This window comes from Cucumis melo, chromosome 11, assembly GCF_025177605.1.
Source record: "Cucumis melo cultivar AY chromosome 11, USDA_Cmelo_AY_1.0, whole genome shotgun sequence".
Taxonomy (NCBI): domain Eukaryota; kingdom Viridiplantae; phylum Streptophyta; class Magnoliopsida; order Cucurbitales; family Cucurbitaceae; genus Cucumis; species Cucumis melo.
In genome coordinates, this window is record NC_066867.1 from 30,421,960 (window position 1) to 30,438,946 (window position 16,987).

General features: G+C 37.7%; 2 protein-coding genes across 7 annotated transcripts; one reads left to right on the forward strand and one right to left on the reverse strand.

Moving 5' to 3' along the window:
- The first annotated feature begins 940 nt into the window (after nt 1–940).
- Nucleotides 941–2,507, forward strand: LOC103497778 (peroxidase 40). Its single transcript, XM_051091909.1, has 4 exons — nt 941–1,223; nt 1,289–1,491; nt 1,726–1,891; nt 1,956–2,507. The coding sequence occupies exons 1-4, from the start codon at nt 983–985 to the stop codon at nt 2,357–2,359; spliced, it is 1,014 nt and encodes a 337-aa protein (XP_050947866.1). The 5' UTR covers nt 941–982; the 3' UTR covers nt 2,360–2,507.
- Nucleotides 2,422–16,750, reverse strand: LOC103497779 (flowering time control protein FCA). Of its 6 annotated transcripts, none has more exons than XM_008460113.3 (18): nt 16,184–16,750; nt 15,356–15,426; nt 13,481–13,559; nt 10,101–10,183; nt 9,972–10,023; nt 9,421–9,488; nt 9,082–9,148; nt 8,228–8,307; nt 8,065–8,129; nt 7,682–7,741; nt 7,105–7,249; nt 5,090–5,161; nt 4,445–4,996; nt 4,131–4,322; nt 3,848–4,051; nt 3,517–3,582; nt 3,391–3,439; nt 2,422–2,896 (listed from the first exon to the last, which is right to left on the reverse strand). In XM_008460113.3, the coding sequence occupies exons 1-17, from the start codon at nt 16,311–16,313 to the stop codon at nt 3,398–3,400; spliced, it is 2,028 nt and encodes a 675-aa protein (XP_008458335.1). In that variant the 5' UTR covers nt 16,314–16,750; the 3' UTR covers nt 2,422–2,896; nt 3,391–3,397. The 6 variants fall into 6 exon arrangements, with proteins under 6 accessions (XP_008458335.1, XP_008458337.1, XP_008458336.1 ...); XM_008460115.3 differs by having other exon boundaries at nt 4,445–4,984; nt 16,184–16,682; XM_008460114.3 differs by having other exon boundaries at nt 4,445–4,984; nt 7,105–7,252; nt 16,184–16,682.
- Between the last annotated feature and the right edge of the window lie 237 nt (nt 16,751–16,987).

The following is a 16,987-nucleotide window of genomic DNA, read 5'->3' on the forward strand; positions in this document are numbered from 1 at the left end:
CATTTAGACAAACCTAACTAAGTGACTCGAGACTTTTAACTTTTGGACCATCGAATTTTCCTTGGACTTTGACATGCCAATGGGCTTCCAAAACATCACCAAGGAAGGTGTTTAAAGAACATTAAGGAAAAAGAAAAAAGTGGAGTTGTTGGACTGTTGATTGAAGTGGTTAAGAACTGTCCACATATCATAACAAACAAAGAGCTTGGAAATGGTCCACAACCACTACAAATATATCTTTTGGCTCATCAAATCCACTTACTACCCAAAAAGAATAAACCTTTTTAGTCTTTAATCTCTGTTCTCTTCAGACATTCCACATATATCTCTTCAATGGAGACTAATTTATGGAAAAATGATAGCCTTTTGGCTCTCTCTTCAAAACTCTCAGCTAACATTTTGGGCACAAACCCACATTGTATCCCTTTCTAAGTAATTGATTGGCCACCTCAACAAATCTTTATGGCTAAATTATAGAAGGAACAACCTTCAAATAGGCTTGTTGTTCTAAAAAATATATTTGTATTTTTTCTGGCCTGCATTATTATATCCTTGATGTCTTACAAATATTTGAGAGATAACATAATCTTGGAGGGAAAATCATGAACAAAAATTAGGATCAAAACAGTGTGAGTGACCAAAAACAAAAATTAGAACTTGGTCACGGTCACATAAGTTTCTAGTCATCGTCATATTTGTTACAAGTCCTAATTGGAAAGACGAGGGTAATAGTGTAACTTCGGATTAATGTATTTCTTTTTTCACTTTCGTCTAATTTTAACATTATTACCGTTTCTTCATATTCCAACTAACACTTTGCACTTAGCCCCACTCAGTGCCCATTTTGAGATACTTCACTTTTCTTCCCAACAACTCACTGGTGGTGTAGTAGTTTGATTTCTAGCATACTTTATACATATATAAGCGAACCACTACTCCATCACCCTCAGCATTTCATTTCATTTGCATTTGGAACTCAAAAATGGCCAAGTATCTGTTTTTCCACCTTTCTCTAGTCATGTTTAGCTTCACTGCAATCGCTTTGGCAAACATGCAAGCTTCGTATGGAGGAGACGAAAACCTGCCAACATTCGGCACACCCCCTATATGCCCGGAGGCAGAAGCCATCGTCTTCTCCTGGGTCCAAACTGCCATCTCCGAGGACCCCCGGATGGCGGCATCTCTGCTTCGGCTCCACTTCCACGACTGCTTTGTCAATGAAAGTCATATTATTTTACCTTTTCATTGCATTGAAAGCTTTCCATGAATAATGTGAATGAATTTCTAGTTTTGATACAGGGATGTGATGCCTCTGTCTTGCTGGATGATAACGAGAATTTTGTAGGTGAAAAGACAGCAGCTCCAAATGTGAACTCACTTAGGGGATTTGAAGTGATTGATGCTATAAAATCTGAGATGGAATCTGTTTGCCCACAAACAGTTTCATGCGCTGACATTCTAGCCCTTGCAGCTAGGGACTCTGTTGGACTAGTGAGTTTCATTATTGACTTGAGTATTTACAAAAGGATGTTATATTCACACATCACGTTTTTTTCTCGTTAAATTGTAAATTTAGAATTTAATCTGACTTCATCAAAATTAGCCCTTATAAATAATCTCTATGATTTGGTATAATTTTCCATCCAATTATCCATATTAAATTTGAACTTTCTTCAAACTATTTGAACTAAAATTTAAATTTGAAATTTGACCTTCTCCATGCAGTCAGGAGGACCCTTTTGGAAAGTGGAATTTGGAAGAGGGGATAGCATAAGTGCTAGCAAATCAGCAGCACAAAACAACATTCCGGGCCCAAACTCCACTGTAGCTACCTTAGTTTCTAAGTTCCAGAACCTTGGCCTTTCTCTAAGAGATATGGTCGCCCTCTCAGGTAAAATTCTTAGTTTGTTTCATTAATCTTTCATTTTGGTTGATTGTTTTAACAACTTGTGAAGGGGGACACACACTGGGAAAAGCTAGATGTGCTTCATTCAGTTCTAGGCTACAAGCGAATGGAGGCAGCCCCAATGAAGGAGCAAACCAAGAGTTTATAGAGTCATTGAAACAGCTCTGCTCGGCACCCGGTAGTAGCTCAACACTGGCACAGCTCGACGTTGTAACCCCGGCTACATTTGACAACCAGTACTACATTAATCTTCTCTCTGGAGAGGGGTTACTCCAGTCTGATCATGTCCTTGTGACTGAGCATTACCAAACAAGAGAGATAGTCGAAACCTACGCCATCGACCCAGTTGCCTTCTTTGAAGATTTCAAGCAGTCAATGGTGAAGATGGGAAGCCTCAAACCACCTGCTGGAACACAGACCGTGATCCGAACTAATTGTCGAACTGTTAGCTAGATTATGTTCAGGTTTAATATCTACCGAACCGAAAAAATAGAATGAAGAAGAGATTAGATAAGTTGCTAAATTGGAGAAGGTACTATTGTCAACTAGTATTTCAAGTGAATGAATCACGGCTACAAAAGAAAGTCTACATATCCTCTTTTTAACTCCCAACTTTTACGATGTAACATAACAAAAGAGCCGCCAGTATCTGCTGAGAAACTAAGATGGCAGCACAAAAGACTAATTTATAAGTACATACACGTTTGTGAGCAATACAGGAATTTTAAGCAATATGATACATTTATAGCATTGTGTTAAACTAAGCCGATGCATTTAAATGTTCTCTATGGTGCCACACTATTAACTGCAATAGAATATCATTTCACAGTAAAGAGAATTTGTGGCAGACAAACTCCCTTGAAGCATTGCTCATCTTATCTGTGGTTTTTGTACCTTACAAAGCTGTTACTCTCTGCCTTAGAACTTATATCTTCATTTCACTACTTGAATGGCAGATGCATGCAGATCGCATTGTTCCACTGCAAGTTCCTGAAGACCAAAACGTTCTAATTTTTATCATAGAAAACGAGGCTAAGCAATTCACAACATCGTTCTAGACCCAGTTTATCATTTCTCAAGTCAAGTGGTCTTGTTATAAGGAATATGAAAAGAAAATATAGACACGTCTCAAACATTAATCAAACAGTGTGCGCTTGACACTTTGAATAATTGAGCCCAAGAAATACGACATCCAACTATCACACTTGCTTTCATTTGTCTTTACTTATATACAGTTGAGCACAAGGATGTGGAATCCAGACCTTATTAATTGGAGAACCGCATGCCTGTTAACTACACCATTTCGTGTCTTTTGCAACATATATATCAACTCAAGGTTAGAATTTTCACACTTCATTAATTACTTTTACATATGTGTATATGTTTGGGCATGCATGTATATCACGATGTTCATCCTAATCCCCACCCTAATGGACTCAACTCTTACTAACTAAACACACACCACATGGAATTAGAAAACCAACCTGCTGATTATTTATTCTTCCATGCCCACTCTTGAGTTGCGGGAAATCCCTGAGGTACATAATCAATTACATGAATTTGACTCAACAGAAGTAAAATGTTTGCATTAAAATAAAAGAACAACGTACCTGATGGAAGCGAGTAGGATCATTTACTGAGTTATTCGTTGGCTGCATTTGTGTATACGCACCTTCCTACATCATGAGAATAAAATAAGCTACAATATACGCAGTCTGAATAGCAAGTCATAGTGGTAGTAGTGTAACAAAGGCCGTAGGTCCCCAAGCAAAATGAAAGAGAAAAAAAAGATGAAGAAATCATTTGAGAATCCAACAAAGATATTGCATTATCTAAAGAGTCACTGTTGTATAATAAAGTGAAACAATAAAATGAAATAAGAATTTCCAGAACTCTCAAATCCAATAATGAAAAATGGAACTGCCAATAAAGTAGACTGACCTGTGAATGGAATGAAGGTTGCAGCAGCGGCTGAGGGTGAGGCATCGGGGACTGTGTCTGGAACTGAGTTTGAAGCTGCGGTTGGGGAGTTTGAGAAAGTTGCTGGGTTGATAGCAGTTGAGGATGTGGCTGGTTATGAGGCTGCAGTATTGGTGGCTTTTGTTGTTGTTGCTCAATCACGGAAAGCTCTTCAGGTCTCTCCCACTGCAGGTTTACACATCAGAACACTAACCAAAAAAATAACTGCAAAGGTTCATAAAGTAGGAACTTCAATGAAACTCACCTTACTCTCACCAGTAACACTGTTATAATAGTATTTATAGCCATCAGGAGAAGTGTGCTCTGTCCAATTGCATTTTACAGGAGCTACAACTTGGGTATTTCTAGCTGCAGGAGGAACTGTAGATGTATGTGCATCTGAAGTTGCAGAAGTGGCACTGGCAGCTGTATGTGGCCCAACCCCTGCCCAATGAGGCTGCAAGGGAATTTAAAACAAACAGACATTATGTGTTTAACCTGAAATTGGGGGTTAAAATGTCTTGACAATCCAAACTTATTCTATTAGTATAGAGATATCTTCTTGCTATTACTCAATACCTGCTGCTTAATAGGCTGGGAACTCGGTTGCAATGTTGAACTTTGATTTGGTGGTTGTATCTGCTGCAACTGCTGTTGTAGCTGAGAGAATGCCTGCTGGGAAGACTGGAACCTAGCCTGTAGAGTTTGTTTTTGTTGTGACAGCATGTGTGCTAACTGAGAAGGTGAATTCTGAGGTGGTTGAATTGGCGTAGGAAGTTGCTGTTGACTAGGGGCAGCAGCATGGGATTGTAAGTTCATACTCAAAGGAGCATGTGTAGCTGCAGCAGATGAGGCACCCATAGACTGAGATACCGCCAACTGCCCACCTAAGCCAGGTGACTCCTGGGAAGGTGCAGGCTGACTAAAGGGCAACTGACCAGAAGAATTGAAGTTTTGTGGTTGATTATGCTGTTGCGCTAAGGCTGGAGATGTATGTGTCTGAGAATAGGCAGGGGCATGAGAGTGCAATTGATTCGAAGGTGGCAATTGTTTAGGCGACTGAGAAGTTTTTAACACTGGCGACACTTGCAGACCAGGTGGTGGATGTTGGCTTGCAGACTGATTAAAATTCTAACAAATGCAGATAACATTAGAAATTTTTTGGAAAGCCTAGAATACGATCTATCAGGTAACCTAAAAACTCATATATCGGCATCCAATTACCTGTTGAGAAGCTGAAGGTGCTGGATTGGCTAACCCTTGATTGGGACCTCTAAACCCACCAGCAGGACCACCCTAAAAATTATGCAGGCACGTTTGTTAGGCAGTGTACACCCATACCCATAGAGTACTGCTAAGAGTACAATCATGAGTGAAATGAAAAATAGGCCACAGAAAGAAAAGCCAGATCAGGAAATGAAATTTTGAAAACCAAACTCAATTATTACACATGATGATGATTGATTTAATCATTCATAACTGAACAGTCCAAAATATGATCATAACATCAAATGATTTGATAACCAAAACAGTTATCATTATTTTCAGTACCAACAGTAAAAAATTAAGAAAAAGAAGGCCGAATTAGGTGCAAATACCTGAACCCTAGCAAAACTAAACCAGATAACTGACTATTGAACTACCAGATGCAGCAGTGTCCTCTAGTAGATAGGAAGCCTACTAGAAACAAACATATTTCTTTCTTGTGCAATTGGTTGCCGTTTATCAACCCTAGTGCTGCTATCTTTTCAAGAAATTGGCAGGCATTCCATTCAGGCTATCTACTGCAATTGGTTGCCGTTTATCAACCCTACCTAAGTATTTCTTTCTTGTTTTAAGTCTCTTTGTTTGTACACTGATGTAACCTTTTGTACCTCGAAGCACTAGTTTCTTTTTATTCTCTTAGTAAAAAATTTGGTATCTTTTTCTTGTCTTTTCTTTTCTTTTTTCAGAAAGAAAATCCTCATGCCATTGCTCTTTTATGATAGATAAGTAGGTTCTCATATCTAATGTCCCTCTTTAGAATGGGACTCAGATGAAAAGTTTAAGGCTTCTTATAACAGCCTCTAGTTTTCTATGACTTTTAGCTAGCTATCCTTTGTTCTCTCAGCACATGAAATCTTCAATTGGGGTGGACCGAATACCTATATCTGGGAGTCGGAGAGAAACCACCCCGTTACTTGTTCCCTCATCTTTACCACCAGTAGAAGAAAAATTTTCACTAGTTAGCCTTTGTCTAGCCTTCCTCTAATAGTCCTTCCTTTTCTCTCGGTTTTAGTTGTGCCTTTTTTCTTTGCGACCCTCCTCGTCAAGAGCCCTGCATTTTTCTCTCTTTGGATGGTCAAAGGTCTTAAGAAAATGAATCTTTTGCCCACCAAGTTTTGCATGGGAGAGTGAATACTCAAGATCGTGTCCAAAAGCTTTACTCCATGGTGTTGCAACCTTAATGTCAAAGGTGTATTCCTTGTAAGAGAGTCAAAAAGGATCTTGACCAATTACTCCAGGATTGTGCGTTCGTTACATCTTTGTAGAACAGGTTCTTTAGAACCTTTAGGCTTGTGCTTGCTCGTAATAGAGGTCATTGTTCCATGTTTGAGGAGGTGCTACTGGATCCTCCTTTTCAAGACAAAGAAAAGGTTCTCTGGCAATCTTGTGTTTTCTTCGTTGTGAGACATTCAGCTTGAGAGGAATAGTAGAACTTATTGTGGGGTCAAGCAGTTTAGAGTGGATCTTTGGTTGTGGTTAGGTTTAACTCACCTTCGTCAGTGTTTGTTAATATGGTTTTTTCTGTAACTATCAGTTCAGTAAAATTCTTTAGATTTGAGCCCCGTCTGTAATTGGGCGTTAGAACTCTCGTTTTTCGAACTCTTGTTTTTTGGATTGGCCTACTATTTCAACAATTTGATCTATCTCAATGAAAGTTTAAATTCATATGATATAATATTCAAGAACTTATAAACCCTAAATCCTAATACATCAAGATAAAATGACATGTTAACTATTATAAGTCAACCAATACTAAATGGAGCAAGTTGAAAATTTTGAGGTTGTGAGGTTGATGATTTCATGGCTATGTATTAAAATATAATATCATATTAGTTCTCCAGTTACAAATATGATTCGGTTAAAGAAGGTGAAATGACCAGAATACTGCTTTTACTATACATAGGCCTACATAAATAACAACATAATTAGCAATCAGAATGAAATGTCAAACTCAAAAGGTAAAAATAAATTACCAAATTCAAAGGTAGTCCCATTTCACTGGACCTAGGTGGCAACTGACCACCAAAGGGATGAATACCAGCATCAACGGGTGGCCTGAAACCTCGTACATCAATTGGAATTCGATCACCCATAAATTCACCAAAATTTGGTGTTGGTCTGCTAAAAGCACAAAAAATCAACAGCATGATTAGAAAATGTCAAGACAATGCAAAAACAAGGAGTAATATCGCATGCTATGAACCACGGCTCAAGAAGGACGTTATAGACCATGTACTTGTGGCTTTTCTATGGGAAGTTTTTTTGGAAGAAGCCTGCCAATTAGGAAGATGCTTTGGTAGGTTGCCAGATTTGTGGCCCTAACTGGAGCTCCCTTTTAGAACCATTTTCCAACTATGATTACTTTTGGCAAATGCCAGTTGGAGAGTGTTTTTATTCTCTTCTAGAGGGTTGCCCAGCTTTTGTTTTTCTCATTTGATCAATGAAATTTGGTGTTTATTTATTTATTTATTTTTATAAGAAACATCAAGCAACTTGATTCAAACCCCCCGCAAACTAAAGACAATGGATATCATCCACAGAGAGTTTTACCTTGGCCCAGGAGGTTGAAAGCGAGAGCCAAAGCCTGGACCTCCAAATGCAGGAGTGCCCCTGAAAATGAAAGATCCTCAAGTTATAAGGATTTTTAGTGGTTGACTTTTTTATTGAGAGAGAGAGAAAGAGAGAAAGAGAGAAAGAGGGAAAGAGAGACTGAGAGAGGGAGAAGAAGAAGAAGAGGGAGAGAGGGAGAATACATGAAGTGAAGTTAAGGGTGTCGGATACATGAAGTGAGGGCCAGATGTCAGAATAAGACAATAAGGTGATGTTCAAACCAAGAGTTAAGAATATATTAAAAGAAGAAAATAAAGGAGCAAATCCTCCAAAGAATCTACTTCAATTTCAAAATTTGATCATAAAGCTACATGATATCGAACCTCGAATCTCCAGGTCTGGGCTTCTTTGGGTCAGCAAAGCGGACACTTAATGGTTGATCACAACCCTAAATATAGTTAAGGAAATTCATTAAGTAATAGGCTTTGGTAGTAAATAGTGTTCAGAAGAAAAAAAAATATCATGAACTCAAGAATATAGACTTACTCTCATTGTAAAAATTCCATTTAGAGCATTTATAGCCGCCAGTGCCATGTCCCTATGTGAATACTTCACAAATCCACACCCTAAATTGCATGATTAGAAACATACTGAAAACCAAATAACGGTAGCAATAGCAATAATGACGGTGATTATAAATTTTGGAACTAATAGTTGAACGGCCAAGCATAGCAGTGAATAGCTGAAGATGAGCAAAGTAGACTGGACTAATATTACATTGCCACCACTGGAAGCAAATTTATTCAGTTCAATTGACTACATTCTATTTTATCAACTTTTGACACCAAAGATCCATCTTGCATTGATATTGGAAGACACTTTACAAGTTTCCATTAAAAATACTAAAAATAAACCTCTAAAATAAATATAATAATAAAAAATAAGCAATTGGTGTCATAAAAGATATTGAGACTAGTTTTCATATTTTCACCTTACATTAGTAGATCTAGGCTAATTTTTAATCCTCCCTTAGTATCTTAGAATTTTGTCGGACAAAAACACGTAATCAAATTCCTAGAGTCTGTTAGTTGTTGACAAACTGATGGAGTAGCCATAGTTGGTCTCCCATGGCCATCGCGGAACTAATCAAATTCCTAGATTTCCATATTGATAAACGTTGAATCAAAGTAAAGTCATCCATTCATTTTAAGCATGAAGCATCTATGACTCCTTTCAATATAAAATAATGAAGAATTCTAACCAGCAGAGCATCAACATCTAAATAATTTACATTTAACAACAGTGTCCATACTACACAATAACAGGACCAAAAATGCATATTAATATCTAATTGTGAAAGTAACACTTAAAACAAGATCAAATAAATTTGAAAAGCATACCGCGACTCTGTTTCATTTCATCCCGCATAAGATAAACATCTTCGACTACTCCGTAGGGAGAAAAGATCTGAAAATAAAAATATTGATTAATGTCCTGAAATACTGGAAGTAACCCACATGATTTTACTTCGTGCAGAAGCACTAAGATGACCAAGGCATACACACCACCACAACCAAAAACCAAGTGACCATATACAAAGAAAATAAGCTTCAGCTCAATGATACCAAACTTCATAATTTATTTGATGGCTCAAAAAGAACAGGAAAATAAGTAGAAATGGATAACATGTGACAGTAATATTGAGATAAAAAGGGTTTAGCCACACAGTTATGACATACTTCCTTGACTTCTTTTTCTGAAGCTTGTTTATTTAGTGAACCAACAAACAATTTGTACTCAACTGCACCTGCAGAAATTAAGTAAAGAAAAAAAAATGAATTAAATGATAAAAAGGAAAATTTTATAGCAGACAGTTAGATTCAACATTCTACTGACTTGGAATGTTGGTGTGCCTAATTCCAGATCCATTAAATTATTCTTTAAGCTTTTAATTCTCACTCACAAAAATAAAAGCTAATTATTAGAAATAAGTTCCACCAAATTGACTATCTCGCACTATACTTCAATCATGCTATGTCCAGATTGAACTTCACATCTTAGTCCAACTTCTGTTTGTCGTTATCAAAATTGAATTTCTCAGATGTAACAAACAAATGTTAAAAAATAACAAAGCTCATAGTACTGTCTCTAACCCCCCCCCCCCCCCCCCCCACACACACACACACACACACCCTAGCGCACAGAAAAATCAGGGGAACGGAAGAAAAAAGAAGATGGCAAGGATTGATGAAGGTTAATAAATACGACACAAGCCAGAAGAGTCGATTACCAAGGCGCTCTCGCTCACCATCAGCATATCTAACTTGAATTGGGCCCACTCCCTGTAAACATTTTTAAGATATATGGTATCATTGAGACGAGGTATATATCAATAATACTTGGGAGAATGGAAACTCACCCCAGGAAGGGTATGTTGATTGTGCAGGTTCCTAATTGCTCTATCAGCTTCTTCTGAGGTAGTATATTTTACAAAACAACATCCTGCATGAGTAAAGGCTATTCTGATTGGGCTACGTTGAATCATAACTTTTAAATAATGGAATAAAATTTATGTGAGAACAGATAGGTAAACACAGACATTTACATCTAACCATAACAACAAGGCAAATGAAGAGGCTACAACACAGTTGCATGTAAAATTAGTGCTACACCCACATTTATTGTTTCATTACAGCCTACAGAAAGGCCGACTTTACAGTTCCCATTAAAAAACATATTTCTACTACAAAATCATGAAAATGTAGTAGAAAGGGATACAAACACACACAGAGATCTTAAAGGAAAATGAATATCTATAGATGTTGATGGTCATGTTGGTTACAACCTGCCATCTACAAACACACAAGAAGAAGTAGGTAAAAAACACCAAGGACCCCACAGCTTTCATAAAGATAAAAAGCCAGTTAAAACCATCCAGAGAATATAAGCACACAACTTTAATTCCATTCATTCAGTACAAATAGACCAACTTTAGAGATAAACTATAGCAGACATAGGCGTGAGGTTCTATATTTAAATGTCAAAGAATTGAAATCCACTGATTAACCATCTTATGTGAAACAGAAACTAAATGGCTGGGAAGAGTTCAAATGTTGGAAAAGCCAGCTATCAAGAAGTTCTCAGCATCAAGCATTCGGAATAAGCTAGTAAAAACACTGACATGCACATTATGACAGCCCAAATGATCATTATGATTGATCGTTATCTTCATCCATCAGCACAGCCACCACAACCACCATTGATACATTGATTATGATGGTAGAAAGAAGCCACAAGCTCTATATTTAAATGTCATTGACAAATTCTTTTACCATTCCATGTCAAAAATATCTGTCTTACGTTAGCTAGAGAATGTCTCGTTTACAAACTTGAAGAAAATATCATATTCCAGTCCTAAAAACTTTAATTTAGCAAGCTAAGCTAGTAATAATAAAGACATCGAGCAGCCTACTGTGAAACAACTTTCACTGAGATAAAAGTGAAAGAATATAGGGACATAAGAAAACCAAACCCACCAAAAGAGAAGCCCTATAAAAGAAAGGACTCCAACTATACAAAATAGAGCCTGTAGTGCAGTTACAAAAGACTTTGAAACCATAACCCAAAGAGAAACATGATATCTAACAAGAGACCAACAACTTTTTATTACACTCCCCCACAAAACCCAGAAGACAACACACATCGTCCATCCATACAAAGCACCCTTTCTCACGAAAATGCAGATGGAGGAGAAACTACCCCTTCAAATCACTAGAAACCCTATATCGAGCAAGTGAGAACCCAAACGTTTGAAAGAAAATTTCTCACATAGCTCTCGCAAACTCACAATGACAGGCGTTATGATCCAAGTGTTGCTCCACCTTCCAAAAAAGAATACAACAAAATGGTCCAACAAGCAAGGAAAGCTTCCTCATAAGCCAATCAATCGTATTAGCACGGATCACATTCACTCAACGAATAAAACGACAACTTGCTGCAATTTAAAATCACAAAAAGTACATACTGATCACTGACTACATGCAGCCATGAAATACGTTAAGTAAAGCCATCAAAAACCACCTCAACTACATTATTCTACCTTATCAAAATTTTTACATAACAAAATTCCAAAAGGTTTGATAATGACCTAATACTGCGTACTACAATCTAACTGAAGCCGAGAACTTGAATGGGAAGACACAATATCATCATCCAAGATAGAGTGAAGTTCCAAATGTGTAAATTCAGGGACTTGAGCAAGTATCCATCCAACAAAAGTATTGAAATTCATACTTGACACAGAATATATAACAAAAGAATTGTCACTTAGCACGCCAGTGAATAAAAAATGAATCCTCCAAGTAGATTGAAGGACATATCCTGAGAAAGTCAACATGGTTGCATTGACAGCAGCATCATGTTGCTCAAGATAATTCTACAGTGGGGCTATACTAATTATCCAAGCCCCCAAAGAAAGTTTTGTAACTCCTATGGGCTAGGCCTATGTACGTACTAGGTTCTACAAATTTCCAACATTTACACAAGGTAGTGTTCATGATAATAATAACATTTGCATGGACTACAAAAAAGCACCATCATACATCACAACCAACACACAGGATATCTCCTTCTGCAAGAAGGAGAAAAGGTCAAGACTTCAAACAACAGGAGATAAACATCAGTGCTGAACACTATAATGTTTCATGAGTTCATAATTCATGAAAAAAAAACAGCAAGCCAGATAAAATTAGCACGAACACAGGTACAAGCAAAAGATACAAGTTAGCAGTGGAGCTAAGTGTTCCTTTTACAGGCTACTGTACAGGTACAAAAGGGAATTTTAAAACATCACTAGATAAATGTGGGGAAAAAGAGGATGATCAAGTGGTCAAAAAGGCAGAGTTTCATGTCGCAGCAAAACTCCTGAAGAGTCTGGCTTGAGACAGCATAATTTGTTACAGAATCACATCTATCGTCAGACATGATGGGTCTTCTTTCATTTGATGGATAAAAATGAAAAACATAATCAACAAGGCCACAAACCAATCTATGTGCTCCATACTACAATAAACTTAACCTACTCAGAGAAACATACAAGCAGCCTGAAAATCCCGACACTCATCCATTCATTCTTTGAATATCATAAAAGTAAGCTACCAGTTACCAACTATCCAACCATACACACACCGCACGAAATCCATCACAAGCCACTACGAGATTCAACTTCATACCCATCACCATTTTACATTCCACACCAATAACAATCCAACGTTTGAATCCATTTAAAAAACATCATTCACCACAACTGAAAAGGAGTTAAAAAAGAAAAGAAAAGAAGAAGCACACACTCACACACATTCAAATCTTCCAAACATACATTATATATGAACATAATTTTTTTATAAAAAAAACGTGTATTTTCTAAATTAATAATTCTGTACATTTGTCACTATAAATACTGACATAAGAAAACCCAAACTGCTGGCAGCAGACACTCCCATTACAAAAGGAAAACAAAAAAGGGTTATATCCTTCATTGCTGCAGCTAGTCAGCCAAGGCACGGTCTTTTGTGCTCCACTGCCATACAAAACTTGATATTATAGCAGGTTTACATGCCTTGTCTTCTTCTTGTTTGGCATGGTGGAGAAAAAGTTAGGATCGCAACGAAAACCAACAAGCACCAAACTTGTTGCAAAAACAAACTGAGACGAGCTCACGATTTCCTCGAGCCTCTCAAAACCTGAAATGACATGCGTATGAACCAAAAGTGATTCATACAAAATAGAAGTTATGCTTACCTTGTTGTTGGCCTGTTCTCTTATCCTTTATCAAAGCTACTTCAATCACATTTCCATGTTCTTCAAACAATGGGCGAATCTGGTATCAAATAAACAAAGTTTTATCTAAGAAACCCATGTAATTTTTTTTAATTTAAATAACAACTTTCATTGAAAAAGAATGAAAGAATACATGGGGCCATGCAAAAAATCCAAAAATCATAGAAACCCATCTGCACACAAAAGCAATAAATTGAAGCCCCCAAAATTATACTAGCTCCAGGAGTTAGTGATCATAAGGATGACAACAAAAACAATTGGTCACACGGAATAAAAACTTGGGATTGAAGTGAGCTAAACGTCTTTTCCCAAGTTCCCTCCATCTCTATAATCCTCCTCTTTCTCGCAAACCATATACCCCTTAGCACAAAACATTGCTAGCCACAAAGGACTTATATCCAAAATAGAGGGTGTGAGACACTTTCCTCCATCATCCCATATTATCTTTGACGAGGCAACAGCACCCCCATACATCCACTAAAACTTCTCCTGTAATATAGCAAACATGTTGCAAAAATCCTTAATTGATTGCTCACAAAGTGCCCTATCACACTAAGAAGCAAGCATGCCAGAAGATTATAACTGACAAATATCAGTAGTTATCTTTTTGGATAAAAACAAACATCAGCCGTATCAAGGCTCCCAAGGGCAATGAGACCAAATAGAATTTCACATTCTTTAGGATGTTAGCCTTTGAAAGGTACGTGAAGAAACAAGAAGAATACAAGAAAGAAAAACAAATCAAAAAGGAAAATTTATAAATAAAAGCCAAAAAGCTCGAGAGACCTATTATAACTATTTTCAATTAAAAGTCCAAATTGAACCCTTTGAACAACAGATGAAAGGAAGGAAAGCTCAAGAAATTATAGTCAGATAAGACCATTATGTAGTTGAAATTATGAGATACAAATTCTATTAAAAAGTATATGAAAAATAAAATTGAAAAATTGTTTGATAGATAAAGTCGAGATGAGCACTTGGATCTAGTTCTCCATAACATCCTTTAATCGCCAATTTTCCTGCAGCCATGCTTGTGTCCCAACAGTTGTAAGTATTAGTAACATTAAGTTTCACATCGATAATGTCATAATACCTTCTTATGAAACCAACCCACCCAACACCTTGAGGAAGTCCAATTTCATAGCATTCTAATATCCAGAAGAGAAGGGATGGTGGGAAGGGACAAGGACCATTAATTAACCATCAAGATCTACAGCATTAGAGCCCTAAAACCACTACTTTGCCCTCCTTATCTCTTCCAATGTGAAATGATCCTCTTCAACTCCCTACCACAATATAAATGGGCTACCGCTCAAGACCATCAGCATTGATGTGTTATTAGGGAACCTCGTAAAGCAAGAGGATCTCTCTCTCTCTCTTGATACATATGTATAATCTTGGAAAACAAGGACAACATCCTCATTCCTCCATAACAACAGAAACAATTATGTTTCTCTCTTTCTTAACACAGACAATCCTACGAGAAAGATAGGAATTGTAAGAATAACCCTATTGTGCCCTCTTGACCTAAATCTTCAACATCTTCCACCCATGAACAAACCATGCATCAAACTTATTAAATGTACATTCCCAGAAACACCAATTTGTATGATCCGAATCTCTCACCATCTCTGATTCTCTCGTACAATAATAATGCTTCGAGGCCTGAAATTCCTTAACCTCCACCAAGAGCCCATTCTATAATACAAGTAAACTTAACCACAACCAAAGAATATAATTTAGACATGACTAGCTTCAATTTTGTTGATACAACGTAAACAAGTGGAGGACCGACTTCGAGGATTTTCAACAACGTAATGAATACTTAAGACTTACAATTTCCTCCGTTGCAGTCCTTGGAACCGATCCAACAAATAGCTTGGCAAAATTGCTTCCATCGGAATGATCTGAAGATAGAAGATGACGGTATTAGCAAGCTGCAAGATAAGTGCTGCCTGAATTACATGAGAACTACAACAAAAAATTATGTATCACACATTGATCACACTGAAAGAAGAGTAGGTGTTCCTCATATATACGTTAAACATTGTCTTTTTTGGTGTCAATTTCATTGATGAATGAAATAGACGAAGATATAGAAGGAGTCCATTAAAGGGTTGTGGATGTTTCCCATTTTACCCTAAAGAATGAAAGATTATGGCTTTTTATACCCAGTATATCTGTGCACCAAAATGTTTATCACTTATCACATCACACGTGATACAAGAACTAAAATGACAGCACACTGAAAGGTCAATGCATCTCAAAAAAAGGGGAATTACGATCACTAGAAAATGAGAAGATATTAAATAGACTTTAGAAAGTTTACCCCCCCCCCCCCCCCAAATTGATGCCTAACAGTTACAAGAAGCTTTCTTTTCCTTTTCCCCCTTCTGATGGGAGCTAATTATGATCAAAGTAATCAATATATCTTCACATTAGCGAAAAGTAATCGATTTTTTAAGAACATAATTCAGACATTGTATAAAGTTTTAATGATATCTCAAAAAACGCCCGAAAGGGTGAACTAAGCACAGAAAACATTTAGAATCAACAAAGCGAAAAGTGGCACGAAAATAACTGCAAAAAGATTGCCTAATGCTCTCGTCAAGAAACGAAATAAAAGAAACAGTAATTGAATTAATCCACAAAATCTAACCTAACCTGGAGAACTTCCACGGCCGGCAAAAGGGTAACCCCGTTTCTGTCCAACAACAGGTGGCGCCTGGAAACCGGACCCAAAACCACCACCCCCAGGACCAGGAATTGGACGGAATCCCCCGGCAGTCCCCATCGGGCGAAACCCAGCAGCAGGTGGAGTAGAGTATCGAGGAGGGCTGTCGAAAGGCCGACGGTTAGCTCCAGCAACGCCACCACGGAAGTTGCTGGGACTCCGTCGAGCGTCGTGGTGGTTCACGGGGGAGTCCGAGAAGCGAGAAGGAGCTGCAGAGTGACGAAAGGGGTGGGAATCTTGGTCAGGGCCATAGCGGTCTCCTCTGTGCCTATCCAGCTTTGCGGAAGTGAGAAAGCGAATACCCAAAATTTGTCAAGTCCTGTTGGAGGATGGTGAAAGGGAAATTCCAAAATCTTAGCACTCGGTCGGTATCTTTGAGCGAGGCGAAGAAGAGAAAATGGAGTCAGAGTCGGGAGCAAGAAGAGGAATCCCGCGCTGTCACGTAGAGGAGAGAAGTACATTAAATAATAAACAACGATAATATGGGCCATGATAGACTGTAGGCCGGAAGGTAAATAGGCCCATCAAACCCATTGGCCCGTTTTAGAAGCCCATTCCGATGTCGGCTGTATTTTTAGCCCATCGTGGATAATATATTTGAAGAAGGGCTAAACTGCAAACAAACCCACAAAAAGAAGAAAAAAAAAAACTATGAAGTTTTTAGTTCTTTAGGGGTATGCATCTAAGTTTGTTCGATTTTAGTCTCGGGCATCGATAAATGGTACATTTTAGGG